Raw genomic sequence first — 22789 nt, 5'->3', positions numbered from 1 at the left:
ACACACACACACACACACACACACACACGTCGTCACAGTATCGTCAGTCAAGCTGAGTTACGAAGTTCCATGCTAAGATGGTGAAACGTTCCGGGACGAGGTGACATCGTTTAAGGTATTAAACAAGGCAGTGGGACCATTGATACGGTATTCCACACATAGTGGCTTGGGCACATTATAAAAATTTTGAAAAATTAATTATGATAAAATTGCAATTCAGAGACAGTAGAAGAAATGCTTGAAAATTATGTCACAGTTCCACAGTTTCTGTATGTACATACCCATTTCAATGTTGGTGGATTTTTCAATCCTTTCTTGTGTGGTGCTGTGTTTCAACTTATCATCCAGCTTTTCCCTATTGCGCTGCCTTTTCAGGAGACGCTCTTCCTTCTCTTTAGCCTGTAGCACATGAAACAAATAAATTTTAAAAAGGAAAAAAAACATAGAAGAAATACTGTTGATGAAGATCCATATGTCTGTTATAATTTATATCCTAGAAACCCTTAAAGCAGTAAAATGATGAGTTGACCTGTAAGGCATTCCAATACAAGTACAGTGCATCATGCTGTATGGACTTGTCCATTGTCAACAAACTTCCTTACAATTCATGTAAAAGTACAATGATGCCTCCTAAAGTTATTTTCTGATATAAATAATATGGAAAACCTCCCCAAAGATCCTTAGACACTACGGAGCAGAATTTTTTTCTAAAAAAGAGTTATCGAATAACAATGTCTTGACAAGATGCCATTGGGGAAGTGCATTTACTTTTGAGCTGTCAGGAGGGGTTTGATCCTTGGGCTGACTATAAACAATCGGATTGATCCTTTACATGCAGGGCATTGCGTCACAAAGTGTGCCATCCCTCGGTTGGACGTTAAACTGGTGACCCAGCTACTGGGTAGCTGATAGACGTTAAAGATCCCAGGGTGTCTTTCAATGAAGAGCGAGTGAGGTATTGTCATCAACCTAGCTATATTCCAGAAATTCCTGTTCTTACTTACAGGGGGCACTGCAACAGCTGTACTAATGAGCAATGATGCAAATTCGCAACCAGAAGCTGCATATGAGAGACGAAAACTAAACTATTTTCAGGAAAAATTAAATTCAAACATTTAAAACAATTAATTATTAGGCATCTGAGCATTTCATAAACATCAACTTAGAATATGAGTAAATGGTTGTTTGTTTGTTTTTTTGAAGAGGCAACATTTATCACAAAGACAAGGTTCAGGCTCATCGTTTCAGCAACACTGTGCCTTCATCAGAAAACTATACAATCCATGTGCTGTGTTATCAATAGTGACAATGAACACAACAAAAGTGTATAAAAATGGCACTTGCAATTCTCTGCCTCCGTTTCTCTACGGTTTCCTCATCGTCAGAGTCACTGTAGTACTTGGAATAAAGGAAAGGCTTGTGTACATAGGGCGCTCTCACCATCTTGCTAGTATCTGCCTTCGAGTCTCCTCTGTCTTTTGTGGACGAGGCAAAAGGAAAAAAAAAAGTAGGGATAACAGAAAGGAAAAGTAAAAGGAAAAATGACCAAATGTAAAGTGACAACAGATTGTCAAATCCTACACAACAAATAGGAAGGTGAACGAAATATACATGGTACAGAATGTTTGGAATAGGTTATTAAAAGACCAATATACTCCTTCAACATGTTGATATATCAGACCAAAGGATGAAAACTTACCACTACAAAAATGTGCAGGAAAAAATAAAAAGCCATTTTGGAACAATCTGCTTGTTGTCTAGTCTTAACACATAAAAAAAACATGACTGCAAGACTGAAATATAAAGGCATCAATAGTGAACACATATATATATATATATATATATATATATATATATATATATATATATATATATATATATATATATATATATATATATATATATATATATATATATATATATATATATATATATATATATATATATATATATATATATATATATATATATATATCTGGTGTTGGCACAGTGGTTAGGGCAGCGGCTTTGGATCCAAAAGGTCCTGAGTTCAAGCCCCGTTGGGCCACTGAATTAATACACCAGGGGGTCGACTCAGCCTGTCATTCTTCCGCGGTCGGCGAAATGAGTACCAGTGTACTGGGCTGGTGTATGCCCCGGTTAAAACAGGTGTACCATATCCCTGTGTCGTAAGAGGCGACTAGGGTTGCGTCAGGATGGGCATCCGGTGTAAAACATGTGCCAAATCACTATGCGGATCATACGGATGATCCGCTGTGGCGACCCCTAACGGGAGCAGCCGAAAGAAGAAGAATAAGAAGAAGATATATATATATATATATATATATATATATATATATATATATATATATATATATATATATATATATATATATATATATATATATATATATATATTACATACATATACCTCAAAAAAAAGTTGCTTTCCCAATTCTGTGATGGACTGTGCAAATCCTGTTCAACTCTCAAGTTAATAGGATGTAAATTGACAATTTTTCAGATAAAAATTGATGATTTTAGAACTTTGACCTTGACTTGACCTTTGACCTCAAAAACAGTTAGTTTCCCAATTCAGTGATGCAATATTCAAATCCTGTTCAAATTTCAAGTCAATCGGATGAAAATGACGATTTTAGAAATTTCCCAGCTTGCCGGCTCGATGACAGAAGATGCCATTTGCCTTTTTGCTGTCTCCATCCTGACCACATTTAGAAACCTGTGCGGACACGGACAACTTCCTAGTTTAACATAAGACCAATTTTGAGGCCAATATATATATATATATATATATATATATATATATATATATATATATATATATATATATATATATATATATATATATATACATATATATATATACACACATCTTCTTCTTTCGGCTGCTCCCGTTAGGGGTCGCCACAGCGGATCGTCCGTATGATCCGCATTGTGATTTGGCAAATGTTTTACGCCGGATGCCCTTCCTGAAGCAACCCTGGTCGCCTCTTACGACACAGGGATATGGTACACCTATTTTAACCGGGGTATACACCGGCCCAGTATACTGGTACTCATTTCGCCGACCTCGGAAGGATGACAGGCTGAGTCAACCCCCCTGGTGTATTCATTCAGTGGCCCAACGGGGCTTGAACTCAGGACCTTTTGGATCCCAAGCCGCTGCCCTAACCACTGCGCCAACACCAGGCATATTATATATATATATGTATATATATATATATGTGTATGTATATATATATATATATATATATATATATATATATATATATATATATCTGTTCAGTAGTCTGGCACATCTGCTAAATGTAACTATCAGTAGGTTACCAATAATACAGTATATTTATACCAATTCAGCCAGGATCTCCTTAGATTCAGTAAACTACACAACAGTTAATATAAACCAATGTCACCCGCAGGGTGACCCGTATCTTGCCAAAAGGTGACCACGTGTGACTTCTTTAAGGTCACACTGAGGTGAACAGAGTTGCTATCCACCAGGAGCGACTCCTTGAGGAATATCTGCCTACGAGAGATTCCGATGAGAATCGTTCTGCAGAGTAACCATGAAAAATATGCTTTTGCCTCATAACGTCACCAAATGACATCATAATGTCTCAAGCTTGACATATCTAGAAAGCACTCATCGAGGTGTTCAATTTGAGGTACTACACGATATGGTTCCTAAAACTTGAAAATTTGACCTTGGGGTCAAATATGTTTGACCTGAGGCACTAACCATGAAGGTCAAGGCCAATCGCCACCAAAAATTAATCAGCTGAGCGCCAGACCATGAACTATATTCCCATGAAGTTTGAAGACTATCCGATCAAAAAATAAGGGTTTCGTCGACTCCCCTGATTTGCGACAAAGTGACCTTGACCTTTGACCTTCAAAATTTTGTGCACTGAAAGTGACCTCTATAGGCCTCTGAAATGCGAAGTTACAAAAATTTCCAATGATAACTGTGCTCTGCAGAATTCTTTATACGTGATTACAGACAAACAAACAAACAAACAAAAAAAAAAAAACATACAAGCTGACTAACATATCTTGCAAAATCTTCGTTTTGGCAAGATAATAACGTGATATCTGACTCATTGCATAGCATTGGTATGTGGTTTTGCCAAAATAATACCAAATTATTCTTTTTTCCCCAATGTTTTTCATTGAGGTTTAAAAACATTCTTATGGTGTTAAAACTTGAGTTTAAAAATATAAATGAAATAAAATAAAAGGCATTCCAATGCACAATATGCTATGAATCACATCACAATCACAAAAAATGTCTCCAAATGCTGTCACCGACTGACCCAACTCATCAAATACAATAGGAAGATGTCAATCAATCTCAAATGTACTATATGAATAGCATTTACAATGACAAGATTACCATCACTTCCTTTGCTTGATGCAGACCGAATGGTAGATTCATCTTCACTTGTACTGGTCATGTCTTCAAAGGATGAGAGATCACTTGTGTGCACAGAACTCACAGCGATGTCACTCAAACCATCAAAATCTGAGTCTTGCAGCACATAGGCTACAAACACCGGCAGAACAAGAGAAGGGACAATATGAAAGGAGATTTGATAAGAAAAAAAGAAATTGTACTTTTGTTTGATAAGACTTTGTGGTGTTGGACAGCATTTTTCACAATTTATGGAAAGAAAACCCATTACAATGATGACACAATAAAAGTAAGATTTTGAATCAGTCATAAAGCAAAAGAAAATAAGAAGAAAGAGGAACAAGCTATATCCTTTCTTACTTTCATAATCCAGATTCTTATCCTTGCCACATGTTCTCCTATTTTATTGTTAAACACCTTGAGGTTGTTATTGCTGTGTAATTTATCTTGTCAATTTACCTCTCCTTCTCTCACGTGCAATACATGGCTGCGATTTTGCATTACTTTGGCGTGAAGCTGATGCAGTGCCCTCTGGAAGTTAGGACAGAATTTTGCCTGTCAGCAATATCTCACTTCCTCTTCATCAAAAAAAAAACACCGTGGGATCTTTAACTTCCAGCAGTTAATGCGAGCAGAAGTGACACCTACCCAGCTTAACAGACATTTGAGAGAAGGCACACCTACCTGCTTGCAAAGCACCAATCAGACAGTTCATAGTTGGGCTGGGGACCAAACCCACAACTAGACAGCTCGAGACAAACACATAACTCGACGGTAAATGTGTTTCCTCTGCACCACTCTGCCTGGCCAACTCATATTGTTGCTTCTCATGAAAATGCCAAAAATGTTGTCGGTCCAATCATTATACTGTACATATAAACATCTAATGCTATCAACTGCTGGAGAGTTGGTTACTGATTTAAAAATCATCTGCTCTTGAAGTTCAATTTATGGCATGCCTATCAAGAAATAAAATAAAAAACCTCCAAAAACAAATACTGATATAACTTATGCAAGCCGCAGTCAATGAAAAGTGACTTGGTTTGAAACATGGTGTCATTTTAAAGCAATTCAATAAACTGTTTGATGTGTTAAAACACAGACATGGAGCTAACAGGTAAAGTGGGCCAAAGTATATCAAATTGCCAAACTATTGCTGTGATGGAATTCAATGAGCCAAGTCTTTCACAATTTGTCCAATAATGCCAACATCCCGTCAGCTTTTATTGCACACCCACCATGACAACTCACATCGAAGCTTGTCGTACCTCTGTCTCTGTGGACTGACAAGTCGACTGTACATTGGATCAGATATTAGTTATAACTTTTATTAGGACACACACACAGACACACACACACACACCAGTATTATGTGAGATCAACCTATGGTATATGACTTCTGCAATGAGTCGGTGAGTGGGATAAACTTTCATAATGTATATTTTACCAAAATTGGTATTATAGAAAGTGATGGAGTGTGAGGAAGTGCAAATAAATTTTGGTCATGTGATCATTGGTATTTGGAGCAAGACTAAAATAGTACAATGCATGCTGAAATACCTACCCATTTTGAGATTTTCCTTTGCCATCTCCTTAATCTTTATCAGTGCTTGATTGCTTTCTTCATCACACCTTGAATTCGTTTCTATATGCTGTATTTTGTCCTCAGTTCCATCCTTATCAACATTTTCTTTGCTTGATCCTAATGTCTCTCTCAATTTCCTTTCCTCGATCCATGTTAGATGCTTTCTATCCATGCCTTTTCGTTCTCTCTCCTTCACTTTGTCCTTTGCTTTTTTATCCTTCCTTCTTTGGCTTGCACTTCCAGCAAACGATTTAACTTTCGGCAAACTGGAGACGTGTTTCAAATCTCCACTCCTACTTGTCGTGCCAGTAAATGCTGTATCACATGTTGAGGAACCCTTTTCATTGTCTCTCACTTCTCGCAAATCAGCATTCTTTACAGGAAGCTCTTCAACAAAACGTTCGTTAGCTTCTGCACCATCTGAGCTAATTATTCCCTTTTCTGTTGAGCCATTTCCATACCCAGGCTCCATGAAACTTTTCATAGAAGTTGTTGCAAGCATTTGCTCCACACCTCTCTCATGGGACCCTGTCCGACTACATTCAGATTTTTTTCCTGCAAGTTGAGGGCAAGAAAGTTGAAAGCTAGATGATCGGTCCCGCTTTCCTCCAAACGAAGCCTTCGAACTGAGAGCTGAAATGTTGACTTGACCACTCTCTGCTGCATTTTTGCTATATTGGTGATGTTCCTCAATTGCATGCCCTTTGGCTATGTCACTTTTACGAACTTCCACTGGAGCCGTGGAGCAAGTACCAGATCCAGGTACTCTCCATTTGCCACTCCCTACCTTCTCACCTTCGAGGGGAACAGTCAGCACTGTGTTCATACCATCATCAGCGACTAATGTTCCAGAAGCCAAAACAGAACTGGGACTCATCCTAGTCATCTTCTCCAATGCATTATTCTGTCTACTCTCTTCATCTTCAGTAACCACTGCTGCGATAGCAGACACCTCTCTGCTCGATTCACTACCGAGCCTCAAAGGTGTCAGTGCTAAAAAACCAGAAGTTCCACCACGCCTCTCCTTCCCAATCTCAATTACTTTTCCTTCATCTGCTTGAAGTAGAGTTTCATGGCTTAAATTATCAGCCAGTGGATTACCCTGCACTTCACCAGTGGTATACTCCGTTATAGAAGTTGTATCATCCATTGTACTTGTATTTCCTGAAAAAAATAACAAAAAAGGTATTTATTATTGTTTGTAATGAAAGCTATAATCACTAAATACCTTATTTAGGACAAATATTCTGGCATATTAATACAATAACTGTCCAGTTGAGTTGTGTAATAAAGTAAAACAAGTTACTCACCCAGCTCCTCTACGATAAAGCCAGTCATTTGCTGGAATGATTATTATTATTTTTTAAAATGTAATTTCCTAGTTTTCATATGTAATGTACTCGTCTTGATATAACTTCAAAAAGCTACAACTAAAAAAGAAGAAATGGCGTCAAGTAGCAGAGCTGCATCATTTGGCAAACTGGAGTGTATTTGAAGCAAAAATAGTTTGTTAATATAAATTATGGTAGAAGCAAAGCCCTCAAAAATTATGAGCATGTTACAGAAGGGGAAAAATAAAGAAATTAAAAAATTTTTTTTTTTTTAAAAGCTTACACAATTGCATAGTATGGTTTATTTGATGCATAAAAAAAAATTTCACTTCACTCATTTCAAGCCATTTTCATCAACATAATTTATGACAAAACTACATTATACATCATCAAGATAAAGTGCAAGCCATGGAATGACCAAACAAAACTGATGATTACTGTGTGGTAGTTTTGCTGATAAAATAAAATGAAAACGAACAAATCAAGTTTGAAGATCCATAATCACATGACAATAGCATGCACTACACACACAAAAAAAAAGAAACGTGGTCAAAACAATGAGCAATTAGCTCTTGCGATAAGCAAACTGATCCACAGTAACTGGAGAGACAGCTATGAAAATTGGCAATCCTGCGCAAAAACATTCACAAACTGCACGCACCATGGATCTCCGTGCGTAATGACGCGACCCCATTGTCTGCTCCTTGCAGCTCATCACACTCAGCTCCTAAATTAGATGCCACAGTCATGGAAACGTCGAGCTGCTGTTCCATTCCATTGCCTTTCCATTCAGGAGGGAAGTCACTGCGTCTAGTTGGTTGAGTCAATCCGAGAAAATCTTGCACAACTTTTTCAACTTGAGGCCGAAAAATGCAGTTTATCTTTGGAATCACCACCTGCTGGACGATTCGGTCGACACCAACATCCAGAACTCCCGACCTAGGAGTGAGGGAACAAAAAAAAACAAGTGTGCAGAATAAAAAAACAAAACAAGAGAAAAGTCACACCGAAGATAGAGAGAACAACAACAAAAAAAATTCAAAATCCATTGTACATCCAAACTATGTTCCCCATATTTGGGAACTTCAACTGTAACCATGGCATTGCATGGGTGTTAGCTCTACAATAACCAGGCATGGCATTGCAGCCTTAAAGTCATCCTCACACTCTTATCCTGCTCCCCCCCAACTCCCTCATTCATCCTTAGTGGTCCTCTACCCTGCCGTTTCCCCATTTCTCACTGTTCAGTTCTGTTTTCTAGCTCTTCCACACTCCGAGATTTGCATACAAAAAAAACTGCAGGAGAAAAGCAACATCACTGATACCCAGAGTGCCCTGGGAAGTCATGGTCCTTTTTACAAGGCCACCAGCTATATTTGTATGTAGTCAAGTACTGTGCTGTCCGAACCTGTGCAGGATTTGTGCAACAACCCTTAGGCCCCATTAACAACTCTTTTTCTTTTTTTCTTTTCAAACTGCCTCTATCAGTCTCGCTCCCTTTAGTGTCTGACCTCCGACCCTCTCCAGCACCTTCTAGATGCAGGACTTTTGTGTAACTTCAGTAACCCTCTCATTGTTTGACTGTAAAAATCGAGACTTTATGCCCACTTCCATCCTTTTCTAGAATTGCCTTCGGGAGAAGATTCAATGACACTCTTCCCTTCATGGCGAAGTGCATCATCTCATTTCATCCCCCATCCCAAACCACATTAGTCTCTCATCCCATCAACCCTTCAAAACTTAACCCTCTTACTTGCATTTCCTTTCCTTTTCTCTTCTCTTCTCCTTTTTCCCGTGTTCATTCCCTCACTTGTTAGATTTAACTGTAGTCCTGTTACCATGTTGCCTTTTTACCCTCTGTAACCTCATTATTCCATGACAATCAATTTTGTAGAACAAAAACAAATTTAAAGTCCAAACTTTCCAAAAATGTTCTCCTGGAACACCTTCAGACAAACCAACTATTTCAAGCCCTATTTATAAGTTTATTACAAGAACACTTTGAAGGAGTAGGATGTGGGGAAGAGGGATGGAAGGGGAAAAAAAGGAGGGGGTGGGGTGTGGGGGAGTTGGATAATAGAGATAGAAAAGAGGTTAAACTGAAATGAAACGGAGGGGGAGGAAATATCCTGATGACCCCATTGTCAATTACGGGTTTTTATATGTACATGCTGCTTGCTGCAGGCTCTTTCATGACCATAAATAAATAAAAACATCAAAACAATTGTCAGAATGAAACAAAACCAGGTTGCTGAAACTACAAAAGTAGCATCCAATATTTCACCGATGAAAGCATTCAACAAAAAAAACAACAACAAAAAAATTATGCTCTTCTTGCATGGAATAATCAATCTACCATCGAGAAGGCCTAAAAGAAAGAAAAAAAAAATGATTCGTACTTAAACATCATAAGTGAAAGGAATTTGTGCTCAAACATGAGCTGCAGCTCATTTTTCCAGTACTTTAGGAAAACAATCCTGTCTCCATAACTAAGGTTCGCAGACTTTTTCCTTTGACCATGAATGAAGTGTTTAATTCATTGCTACATGGTCAGTTGGGGATGGGGGCGATAGAGGGGGGGGGGGGGGGAGAGAATTTAAAAAAAAAAAGATTCACATCCCCATTTGCAAAGACATGTGGTGACAACTATGGTAAGATAATTATTTGTCACAGCTACAGTCATGTATGAAACAAAAATGGAAGTTTTAAATGTTGAAAAAAAATTATATATATATATATATATATATATATATATATATATATATATATATATATATATATATATATATATATATATATATATATATATATATATATATATATTGTTACGGCTGTGGAAATTCGCAGAACACCATAAAGGTCCGTAGTTCAGTTAGATCGATAAGTCTGTGTTCAGTTAGATTTCCCCACAGTTGTTTAATGGGTATTATTCGTGTCACAGGGCTGTGATCCTTTGAGGGAGTGTTTTTCTTTTTCTATCGTTATTTTGGACCAACCACATCTCAACAACCACCTTAACCACAACACCAACCACGCCACCATCACAACAACCACGATCACCTCAACCATCAACCACAACCGAACCACCACCACCAACGTCGCTCTCAACAACCACTTCACAGCAACCTCCACCACAACCCCTCCACCACAACCACACGCGCCTCTCAACAAACCACGCCATCCTCACCATTTTACCCCCAACCACCAACATCATCCCACACCTTCTCCACCCCATCAATCACCTAACCACCTTCGCAACCACAACGCCAACCACCAGCCACACCACAACTACAAGCAACCACACCACAATCCCACGCACCAACGAATAGCATCTGCGAAAGCCAGCGCAACGCGAAGGAAACCAGAGGAGTTCCGATGGTGCGCGGATTTTCCCGCCTGTTTTCCCGCTCTTTGGTGTAGGGAAAGTGCGATGTGGGTCAAAGGTCATAGGTCATGTAAAGGAGGGGCCTCTTTTTGGGGGAATGATTTCCTTGGACCCGAGCCAAGAATGATTTCTCTCGCCCCCCCCACCCGGGTGGCGCGCGGGGAGGGGGACGAGAGGGCACGCTCCTTTTCTAAACGCTTCCCGCAGGAGCTGGAAGGGGGCGGGGCCGAAAACGGGGAGGAGTCAGGCGTTGGAACCTGGGGAATAAAAGGGCGCAAGAGACGCCAGGTTCGGGGGTTGGTTGTTGGTCGTCGAGTCGTATTGTCTCTTCGGGGGAGCTTCGTCTCTTCGTGGCATTGGGGATCACTGCTGCTCCGTGGTGTTCGAGATCCGGGTGCCTTCCCTCTGGGTGCCAAGTCGTGAGGGTTGTGTGCGGTGGTCCAGGGTCGAGGCGCGCACGAGAGGAGAGTGCCGGAGAGAGCTCGCCGACCGTCGCACCACGAGGGTGCAGGTAACCAGCATCGGTCTCGTGGGACCCATTCGGTCAGCCAAGTCCCACGCCATAAAGGCCCACGGGCCCAGTCTGACCCCCCTGTCTGTGGTGGTGGTCTTTTCTCTTCTTTTGTGTGAATGATGTGGCGCTGTGTCGATAAGTAAACCTGTTAAGTGGCTGTGAAATAATAAGAATATTCAGTCGTAGTGCTTTCCCTTGCTTTTGTTTGCCTTGCTCGTGTCTCTATCCCCGTCCCGTGTATGCTCTTCTGTATACATGCATGATTGTTCCATTGCATCATTGTATATGCGTTTCATTATAATAAATGTGCTTTGTGTGAATGTACCCCATTTGTCGCGTCCTCCTTTCACCCTATTGGAAATGCCATCTTGCATCGTGGAATAAATAGCTGGGTTTTAAACACCTGTTAAATAGAATCGGATCCGGCGATAATACCCGCTCGGTTATCACTGCAGAACGGAATGGACCGCTTAAGCAGTTCGTGTCCCAAGCCGACCTGCGCAGAGGTACGGTCTCCCAGTTAGCTATCCGCGCGGGTAGAAAATTGGCTAGGCCGTGGTGGGGTTGAAGACCCACCCGTGACAGGGTTCCGGCGTTGCACCGAAAGGTCACGACTGAATTGTCCGTCCGGTGGGCGAGCTGCTACGATTAGTGGAAAACGGCAGTTCGCACGCCGGCGGGCACGAATTCGTAACTATATATATATATATATATATATATATATATATATATATATATATATATATATATATATATATATATATATATATATATATATATATATATATATATATATATATATATATATATATACATACACACAGTCAAAGCTCGTTACTATGCCACCTCGCTTCTATGCCACTCTCGCTATTATACCACTTTTGCTCGGTCCTGACAAAATTCAATACAAAATAAATTTACTATGCCACCCCCTACTCTCGCTACCATGCCACTACTGTGTGACTGTTAAAAGGCACGAGTCGTGAAAAAGTCTGTATTGCACAGTGCTCGATTATCACACTCACGTCCAAAGGCGAAGCGACGAACTACAGTCCAGCTGCGCACAACATAACTCAATACGTACGCGCATAGTCAGACTGTGTCAAAACACGCGATTCTTCTCCCCGATGCCAGCCACAACAAGCCAATCACAACACGCACAACGAGACACAAAAAAGCGTGAGCACACACACAGACACGCAGGCACACGTACAACAGTGACATTTTTTTTCAAATTCAGCCCATAATGTCAGCTCAAACGCAAGCGAACCGACTTTACGCTGAAGGAGAAGGAGATCATCGATGCCGCGAAGAAGGAGCCGAATCAGTCCAAGTTGGCCAGGGAGATTAGCAAGAAATGGGGCATCGAAGTTAAGAGAACCACCGTGAAGGGCATTCTCAGCAAGAAGAATGCAATCGAGGCTGCAATCAAAGCTGGATTTCCATCGAAGCGCATGAAGTTGACGCAGGCTCACGACCCGAAGCTTGATGAGGGAGTGCTCATGTGGCTGAAGCAATCAAGAGGACAGAATGTGCCTGTCAGCGGCGATCTGATCAAGGAGAAGGCGATGAAACTGGCCGAGCTGATGCACATCCCAGACTTCATGGCGAGCGACGGTTGGTTGGGCAATTTCAAGAAGCGCCACGGAATCACGTTCAAGACAGTGCAGGGCGAAGCTGGAGCGGTGGATTCGCAATCCCTTCTTGAGTGGCAACAACAGGTTCTCCGGCCCTTACTCGGGCAGTTCTCTGCAGACGACGTCTTCAACCTGGACGAGACTGGACTCTTCTGGCAGCTGCTTCCGAACAAGACCATGGCTTTCAGGGGAGAGCGATGTACTGGAGGAAAGAAAAGCAAGCAAAGGATCACTCTTCTGGTTGGGGCAAACATGAGCGGCAGCGAGAAGTTCCCTCTTCTGGTGATTGGCAATTCCAAGAAACCCCGTGCCTTCAAGAACAAAGAGATCCCGGTCAAGTACAAGGCGAACTCGAAGGCGTGGATGACGGCGGAGCTTTTCGAGGAGATGTTGCGTGCGTGGTACGGACGACTCGGCCAGCAGGGACGCAGAGTGCTGGTCTGTCTCGATAACTTCTCTGGCCACCCTCCCGAGCTCGAGCTGAACAACATCCAACTGGTCTTCTTCCCACCGAACACGACAGCCAATTGGCAACCAATGGATCAGGGAATCATAGAGAACCTCAAGCGCCACTACAAGAAGCTCCTGCTATGCCGCCGGCTTGAGGCCATAGACGAGGGAAAGGAGTTCAAGTTCACGTTGCTCGACGCTCTACACGTCGCCCGGCGTGCTTGGGAGCAGGTCGGCAAGTCGACGATCAGGAACTGTTTCGCGAAGGCCAAATTCATCGAAGAGGAGATCCAAACTGAGCCACAGGATGCGGAGCTGCCCGACATCTGGGAAGCTCTGCCTGCCGAGGAAAAGATGCACGAGAACGAGGAGATCGAGCTGTCTGACTTTCTCGAAGCCGACGAGCGCCTCGCGACTGGCGGGTATTTCATGCTGGAGGAGATTGCGGAGGAGATTCTGTGCAGTGAGGAGCCGGTGGAAAGCGAAGATGACGAGGTAACTGTCGAGGAGGAAATCGTTCCGTTCGAGGAAGCCCAGCGTGCTTGTAGCACCGTCCGGAAGTTCATGCAGCAGAGAAGCGGGAAGCCCGGTGTGATGCAGGCGTGCGATCGGCTAGACAACGAGATGCACGAGATCCGCCGAAAGAAGATGCGCCAGCCGACGATTCTTGAAAGCTTTGTGTGTCGTGAATTTCTCGCCATGCCATATGTTAGTGTGTGAACTCTGTTAATGTGTGTATGTTCTCCGTTCGCTTAGCTTATACAACAGTCGTGCCTTTTACTTGCTGGAATCAATTTTGTCTAAAGATTAACTACAGATGGGTAACTTGAGAAAATAAGGCCGTTTTTACAAAATCTCGTTACTATGCCACTTTTGCTCGGTCCCGACGGGTGGCATAGTAACGAGCTTTGACTGTATATATAGATATATATATATATATATATATATATATATATATATATATATATATATATATATATATATATATATATATACACACACTTTTCCTACCTTATCTTTTCTTCTTTACATTTGCATACACACATCACAAATAACATGCATGCTCAATTTGATTTGCAAATAATTTTTGGGATGACCCTCATAAGCCAAGCAACGTTTTATCTCACATGGCAGGCTATCCACTCATGATCAATAAATGTTCAGTGGCATTTTAAAAGGTGCACAGAATCAGAAATTAATGTTTGGTTTCATGAATAAATATCTTGAAATGAAGATTTGTGTTTTTGGGGATCTTTTTACCTTCTATTGCCCCTGCTCCCCAAAAATGGCGATGGGATTACGTCACACGTCACGTGACCGGCTACGTCTTCTTCAGAACACTTTTGCTTCCGGACTTGTGTTTACATGTGGCCTACATACGCTTTATACGTAGATACACCGTTATCGAATAATTGACTTTCACAAAAAAACCAAAATTGAAGCCATTGAAAGCTGACGCAATCCCCTCAAGATTCGAGATTTTTGTAATTCAATGGAAAAAAAAAAACGAAAAAGGACTGAAGTGTCAGAAACTGAGGGTAAGTCACACCTTGTTGCCCCGACAGTTATACAGTAATGTTTAATCAGTGTTAATTAACCTGTTGTGCATCACTCACTACATGTGCATGTGCATTGTAAGGATAGTCCCATCTAGTATGGTAATAAGCCGCACCCGTAAATCAGAATATCCCGTAAAGGTCTGGTGACTGAGAAGGTCATGACATAGGCATACCATCAGTGTCATGCTCAACAAACCAATGGGCGACCATATGTGCTCTGTGGATGGGGTAGGGGGGTGGAATCTCTTCTTGCAGCCATGCTCGCCATAATTACAGGCAACCAGGCCTGTGCAGCATTTTTATACATGACCCTTCGCATGCTAGGATGTTATATGCTTCATTACCACATGGGCCACAACTGTGTGGAAGCCGGTGCCTGGTGTCCCTTGTTTACCCAGGTGTTCCCAACTTTTTTTTGTCCATAACCTGTACATTCCCAGTTAGCAAAACAAGAGTTTTAAAGAAACAAAAGATAAAAACATCAGACGAACTGGATGATTGTTTGCCGTAGCTGGTTGCGCAGCTGGTTCTTGCTGAGGTTTGGGCTCCAGGTGATGCTAGCCAGGTGATTGGATACAAAGTTCTCGACTCGTTGACGCAGATTCTGGTATGCCGGCTGATAAAACAAAACGATAAACATTTGCTTGCATCAACAAGTTATTCATAGAAAGGGGACATGTATACATTCATTTGATGGATAATTTGTTAATATCAGTTACATATATGCAAGTTGCATTTTAAATCGAATGCCAATGAATCACACATCAAGCCCATTAAAATATTTCAACATTATAGAGTGAAACAATGTATTGCGTACACAAAAGTACATGGACAGACGATTGGTCGGTCGGTCAAATGAAGCTCATTTTAATGTCCCCCATTTCCGAACTCGTTGGAGGTGTGGGGGACAATAAATAAATAAATAAATATTTTTTTAAAAAATAGAGTGTGCATCATCCTTCAGCTTTGTGTTTTAGCTTTTCATTTTATCCGATTATAATCACTGAAAAATAAATCAACCCTCATACTCACACGCATAGCATACAGGATTTCTCCGCGCAGTAAACGAAGGAGTGGTTGTACTTCCTCCTCATTCCTCACTCCTGTCAGTGTTGCTCCTTCACATAACATCTGGCTGTAGCTCCTGATCTTACTAAAAATATTCGCCAGTCAACCATGCAAGGTGGGAATAATAGGGCCCGTTAAAATAGAGATCCTGAGATTACATTCTTCAGCAGGTGTACATGGACTGCAGTCTTTGATGGAGAACCCTACGCTAAACACATTTCATGTATTTTTCTTCCCCCCCCCCCCGCCCCCTCAAATCAGCCGATAAGGAAAAGGCATGATCGAGGTCCCTCACTCAGAAGGCATTGTATAAACAGGTGTTCAAATACTCAGGTACATTACACCGCTCGTAGGACTCGGTAGGATGACAAGCTATCTTATATAGAAAGTTTAGATCACAATGTCCGAGTATGAACCAGATTTCATGAGTATGAACCATACTGTAGAGGATTTCCTGGTGTCTTCGGGGAAAACCAAGGAAACGAGACAGCGGGTTAAACCAAACAAAAGCGGTTGGCCATGAGTCTTGTTGGACAATACGGGCAAAAGTATTTGTTTGTAAACCACTTTATGATCATGGTTGGAATACCCGCTGTGAGTCTGGGAGGTCGGTGGTTCAAATCCCGTCTGAAGGCGGACTAGACTTTAAAAAAAAAAAAAAAAAAAATCATTTTTTAAATGAATGGTACGTGCTGCGTCCTTGCTTGATACTCAGCATTTAAAGGATAAAGAATAGACAAACAGCACTGGGAAGACAATGGAAAACTAGCCAGGATAACCCCAGCCAACAAACTGTTTCGGCAGAACCAATGCTCTGTAAAGAGTATGGAATATCAAATATCAAATTACGATCACGGCGGATATCTGCAAAGCCTTCATGATTCAGTGGTATCCCGCAACATATTTCCTCATCTGCACAATCAGAAAAAAACACGACAAAACCAAACAAACCTGCAGTTGACTGAAGCAATTAATTCTTGTAATTCTTAAATACTATTTGAATGTTTAGGGATACTGACAATAATATATCAGAGAGATGTTTACTTAATGGCAGTTAAAGATGATGTCGTCGAAGCTGCCGAAACCTTCAGCTTCCCACTTAACAAGTTTTTAAGTCGGTGTTGGTCGTGGAAGCACCCTATCATTCGTGTCGAAAAATCTTCCCAGACACAAGTTTGAGAAACCTGTTGACCAATTCGGGCCATTGTCCATCAGAGAATCTCACTCCAAACATACTCCTTCGGGCACAATACATTCTAGACTAGAAGGATACACGGTAGAGCACATACCTCCGTCACATAATGCCTGATCCCGAGGCCATATCAGGCCAAACACATTTTTGAAATATCATACAATACAGTACTATATCGTTTTTGGCCGTATCGCTCAATGGTGAAAAATCACTTTCACAATTAAATAATCCTCGTATCCAGATCTGCACCAAAATCAAATCAATTCGTCCTTGTCTCACACACCCAACCTGTCCACCAAGTTTCATCTGAATCCGTCCACAACTTTTTGAGATATCCTGCACAAAAACAAACAAACACAGACAGACAGAAAAGGGTGAAAACATAACCTCCTTCACCTTCGGTGGTGGAGGTTAAAAAAAAAAAAAACAACTAAAGGGTTTGTGGGGGAAAAATTTATATTAATGTATTTTAAATTGCAACAAATGGAGTTTCAGAAATGTAACTTCTATGCTGCAAATTGAATTGGCTGTCATTTCTGGCCAAAAGACTTTTGCCCTAAATGATAAGAAATGTGTTGTTCTGGAGCAGAGTGACCAAGCTGATAAATGAACCTTAGCTTAGAAAATGTACGAAGTGGCTTTTTGTCTAAAGGACACGTCTACAGTCTGGGTGAATATCCCCCAACCTCTCTCTCATGGAAGTATAAAATGCTTTGAAATCTAAAAGTTTGGAGTACGAGCACGTGAGGAAGTATAGTTTCTCAGTGGCTTGTACTCCTTGGAACTGACCAAGTACCAAGTTAGAATAAAACTCTCTGATGTAATGCAGAAGTGAATTGAATCGGGTTGGTCTAACTGTTAACTAAAGTAAGAATAAATGAAATAGAACCAAATAATATTGCAATCAAATGGGGATTTTTAAGTTCATTGTACAAGGGTGAGAAGTGTATGGTGTATAATTAGGAAATAAATTGTTTCACAAGGAAGGACTTGTGTGGACATCAGTTTTATCAGTGTCGATAGGGTTTTTTTTTTGTAGGATTTTATAATCAAATCGGACAAACGTTAAACTCTGTCTGAAGTCAAATAGGATTCCACAATCGGCCAGTTAGAATCCTTCAGGAGGACAACGATCACAACAAGGTGGGTTTAAAAAAATCCACGTCAGGTTCAAAGAACACGTTACCCCACGCAGTGTTCAAGTATTTACTTTAATTTAAATAAATTAAAATATAGATTTTAAAGATAGATTAAAAAAAAAAAACTTCCAGAAGTTTAGCACGAATGAAGCAGACTTATACACCACCCAATTTAACGCGTCCAAACATTGCCAAACGTAAAGGGTTTGAAAGTGAAAAGAAGGTGATTTGTGTTCCACAGTGTTCAATTATATAAATCAATTTAAATAAAATTAATATTGTATAAGTCAAACAAATAAATTTAATTCCAGAGTTTATCATGTTTACCTAGTGTCTACTACGACACCACCCCAACACGTTATACCAGTTATTCGTGCCCGTTTGTGTCCTTTATAACGTCCTCAAAAACGGTACGTTTCCTGTTTGGAACGACATTTTATTTTGTTTGATTACCACACAGGCAGACAGTAAAAAAATATTATGTCACTCCTCTCTGCGTATGCATCATCAGTACAAATTGAGAGAAAAGTCAGGTGAGGTCAGGTCAGGCCAGGTATGGGAGCATGCGGCGGAGCAGCGCGTTGCTGCATCCACTTTCCGCCGGAACTGGAGGGGCCTCCGTCTGGCCATCCCCTGGGCAGATGTCTGGCCCATCCCCATCTCCTTCAGATGCCGAAAAACCTGCTGCAACCACGAGGCAAGTGGTCGGCCCATTGTCCTACTCCACTCACGAGGCTCCCTCCCTGAGAGAATCTGGTGAGCAGGATCAGCGTCAGGAAAACGAGCCACATATCCATATAGCCACAGCTGACGCTCATGGACTATGCAGGTAACAAATCTCATCCGAGTCTCTCTCAGCAACCGCTTATTGGACACAAAGTCCGACCAGCGATAGCCAAAGATTCTCTGAATTGAGAATTGAGACCTGGTACCGAAGGAATTAAGTCTCCGTCTGAAACCCATGGTCAGAGTCCAAGTCTCACATCCATAGAGCAAGACTTGAAGCACCAAGGACCTGAAGACTCGGACTTTCGTCCTCCCGCACAGGTACCGGCAGGGCCACACCCCATGATCCAGTGAATCCATGACTCCCCAGGCCCGACCCAGACGTCGAGTGACCTCTGGTTCACAGCCAGCAGAGACATGAATATCACTGCCAAGGTAAGTGAATCTCTCCGTGACCTCAACATCCTCACCACAAACAGGTACAGATGGGATAGCAGCATCCAAGATGTCATCAAAAGCCTGGATTTTTTTTTCCCCAGGAAACCCGTAATCCTAGCGGCTCCGACTCCTCATTCAGCACCTCAAGGACCCCCAAAAGGATATCTAGAGTCTCCACAAAGATGACTGCATCATCTGCGAAATCAAGGTCAGAGATCTTGACATTCCCAAACAATGCACCGCAACTTGATCTCTCTGACATACTCCCCAGAATCGAATCCATACAAGTGCTGAAAAGTGTGGGGGCCAGTACACACCCCTGACGAACTCCAGTAACAACTGGAAATAAGTCAGAGATGGTACCACCACACTTCACAGCACTCTCAGCACCAGAGTAGAGTTCGGATTACCATACAGGCAGACAGTAAAAAATATTATGTCACTCCTCTCTGCGCGATCAGTTTTGGTGGCACCCCACGAAAACCAAGAATCCTCCAGAGGACATCCCGATTCACTGAATCAAACACTTTACAGAGATCAACATAGGCTGCAAGCAGCCCCTGCTGAAACTCACATCTGCATCTCTCTTCACCACAGTCTGTGTTTCCACAAAAGAAGGTGGACCACAGTTGATTGGAGGGTTAGCAATAGGGATAGTAACACCCATGACATACAACTTGACAGCTGGTGGATCAGCCTGGTAAAGCCGCTCAAAGTAACTGGCCCAGCGGGCCTTCATCTTCGACTCCTCTGTCAAAAGCCTACCACCCTCTGCTCTAACTGCAGCACACCAAGGGATGGGCTTGGAGGAATGCAATGTGTGAATTCCCCTGTAAACCAGGACAAGAATCACTTGACCACAGGTGATGCTCTACACCCTCACAGATTCCTCGCACATTGGCCTCCTTGTCCACCCTGAATGCACGTACAGTTTTACGCCTCAACTACCTGAATAGCTCAGCTCTGCCATTCAGCCTGGCCCTGCGACTCTGGCCAACGGCAACATCGAGGACGGTGGTCTTGAAGGCACTTCACAACTGTTCAGGACCCCCCAAATCTCTACTCAGTCCGTTCGCAAACTCCTCAGCTACTCTCTCATCCTTGAGCTTGCCGACATCCAGCCAAGGCTGGGATGGTGCCATTCTCCTGGATTTAAGGTGCAACTTCAGAGTTGTTACAACAAGCCTGTGGTCAGTATTGAGGAACTGAGTACTCTGGTAGACCCAGCAGTTCTGGATCATCCTCCAGTGACCATCAACGAGGACTTGGTCAACCTCCTTTGCCACACTGCCAGCGTTGGAATACTAAGTACAGCGATGAGCTTGTGGGCGCTGAAACCATGAACCAGCCACCCTAAGTCCATGACTTCTTGCAAAGTCAAGGAACTTAGTGCTATTCTGGTTCATAGTTCCTGACCCATGGGGACCAACACACACCTCATAACCATCCCTATCAGTTCCAGTCGATGCATTGAAATCCCCCAAGACTAGAAGTGTATCTCGTCTGGGGCACTGATCAACCACAGACTCGAGTGTGGCGTAGAATGTGTCCTTCATGGTGAGGTCACTCGCCTCAGTCAGAGCATATTCAGACAGCAGGGTAATGACACCCAAGGAGTGACGAATCCTTAGTCTCATAAAAACACTTGTTGATTGGTGTTTCCTCAATTATCATTGGTGTCAGCTTATTTGACACAGCCACAGCAGCTCCTTGGGTATGGTAACCATCAGAGCGACCAGACCAATAGTAGGTGTAACCACCCACCATTATCTCACCGCAATCCGGTCTCCGAACCTCAGAGTGCTGCAATCCCGATGTCCAAACGCTTGAGCTCAGATGATAACAGAGACAGGTGATCATCCTCTCTTAGGGATAGGACATTCCAGGCACCCACCCGAAGGGACCGCCTCAGGTTAACCCAAGGAGACCGCCGTCTGGTGGACGACACCTCAGCACCACTCCGACACACTCTCCCGCAATCTGACCCAGGGATGTTACCCCGTGGTTCCCCTCCCGTCATCAGAGATTGGGGGTCCTGAAGTGTTTGCTCCAATCCCGTTGCTGGGTGTCCACATCCAAACACCCTCCTCACCAAGAAACCTGGTGGGGGAAACGGTTTAGTCGCCGACAACCCGACCGTGGAACAGGTTAGTACAGGTTAACATGGTACCTGCGGCAAGTCACAGATCTCATCTCACCTGTCCTGACAGTTAGTAGGTACGTGGCCTATATAGAGCTGACCTCACCTGACCTGACCTCACCTGACCTGACAGAGAAAAGTGACGACAGGTTTGTCTTTTGATTCAAGTTCAAATTAAATAAATCTTTTGTCGATGATAAACTGATACGAATATCAACACGTCTGGTTAGAGGAGACATCCTTGGACTGAAACGGACAAAGTCCCGCTCAGAATCCCAGAGGGTTGTCACGGAGAGTGTTCTCGAGGCACGGAGGGTTGAATCGACAGCAGAATAATCATCAGAATGGTAACATGGCTTACCCGAGTGTCCACATCGGCGAGACAGTCTCGGCGGAACTGATCAAACATTCCCTGAGATTTCAGTTGGTCCACAACGTTCTCCACCAAGCTCGGACTAGAAGGCCGCAGAGACATGGCGCCACAGGAGCGCGCGGGATTCCGGGACAGCAGCTTTGAAATGCTTCACAAAATCTTCACACGGTACACGAACATAACAACACCTCCACCACGGGGTTAAAATACACCACCCGGAACACAATACACCAACAACCCGGAACATAATACACCACCCGGAACACAATACACCAACAACCCGGAACACAACACAATACACAACCCGGAACAAAACACACCAACCCCGAACCCAATACACCACCCGGAACACAATACACCACCCGGAACACAATACACCAACAACCCGAAACACAATACACCACCCGGAACACAACACAATACACAACCCGGAACAAAACACACCAACCCCGAACACAATACACCACCCGGAACACAATACACCACCCGGAACACAATACACCACCCGGAACACAATACACCAACAACCCGGAACATAATACACCAACAACCCGGAACAAAACACACCAACCCCAAACACAATACACCACCCGGAAGCAGAAACGCTTAAAAATTATAAAACGCCGCACGCACAAATCGACTCCAGATTGGTTATAATTGTGGAAAGTCTGTGAAATCGAACAGATATAATTATGTTTATGCACAAGTGATGAAAACAATCAGGAAACGGACGACCAGAAATTACCCACAGTGAGAGGAATACTGCACCTCGACACGGCACAGAGAAAATAAACACTGATCGATTCTTTTTTTTCTTCTTCTTCTTCTTCTTCTTCTTCTT

The 22789-nt window shown here is 42.5% G+C and overlaps 1 protein-coding gene across 2 annotated transcripts in view; it reads right to left on the bottom strand.

Annotated features, from left to right (window-relative positions):
* The window catches only part of LOC147035023 (uncharacterized), a 79160-nt gene extending 56634 nt beyond the window's left edge, over positions 1-22526 (bottom strand). The window contains exons 1-7 of one of the 2 annotated variants that reach the window (XM_085892615.1): positions 21937-22526; positions 15364-15488; positions 7989-8266; positions 5976-7160; positions 4394-4543; positions 1345-1475; positions 282-399 (exon numbers count right to left, since the gene is read on the bottom strand). In XM_085892615.1, coding sequence (XP_085748741.1) covers positions 282-399; positions 1345-1475; positions 4394-4543; positions 5976-7160; positions 7989-8266; positions 15364-15488; positions 21937-22050 — 2101 coding nt within the window. In that variant the 5' untranslated portion in view covers positions 22051-22526. Of the gene's footprint in view, positions 1-281; positions 400-1344; positions 1476-4393; positions 4544-5975; positions 7161-7988; positions 8267-15363; positions 15489-15904; positions 16073-21936 lie in introns of those variants that run through there. The other variant, XM_085892625.1, reaches the window with a different exon arrangement.
* Between the last annotated feature and the right edge of the window lie 263 nt (positions 22527-22789).

This window comes from Eptatretus burgeri, chromosome 1 (assembly GCF_056783735.1).
Source record: "Eptatretus burgeri isolate ZD-2024b chromosome 1, Ebu_testis_v1, whole genome shotgun sequence".
In the NCBI taxonomy this organism is placed as follows: domain Eukaryota; kingdom Metazoa; phylum Chordata; class Myxini; order Myxiniformes; family Myxinidae; genus Eptatretus; species Eptatretus burgeri.
Note: the sequence above shows the minus strand (reverse complement) of the source record. Positions and strands in the feature narration are given on the sequence as shown.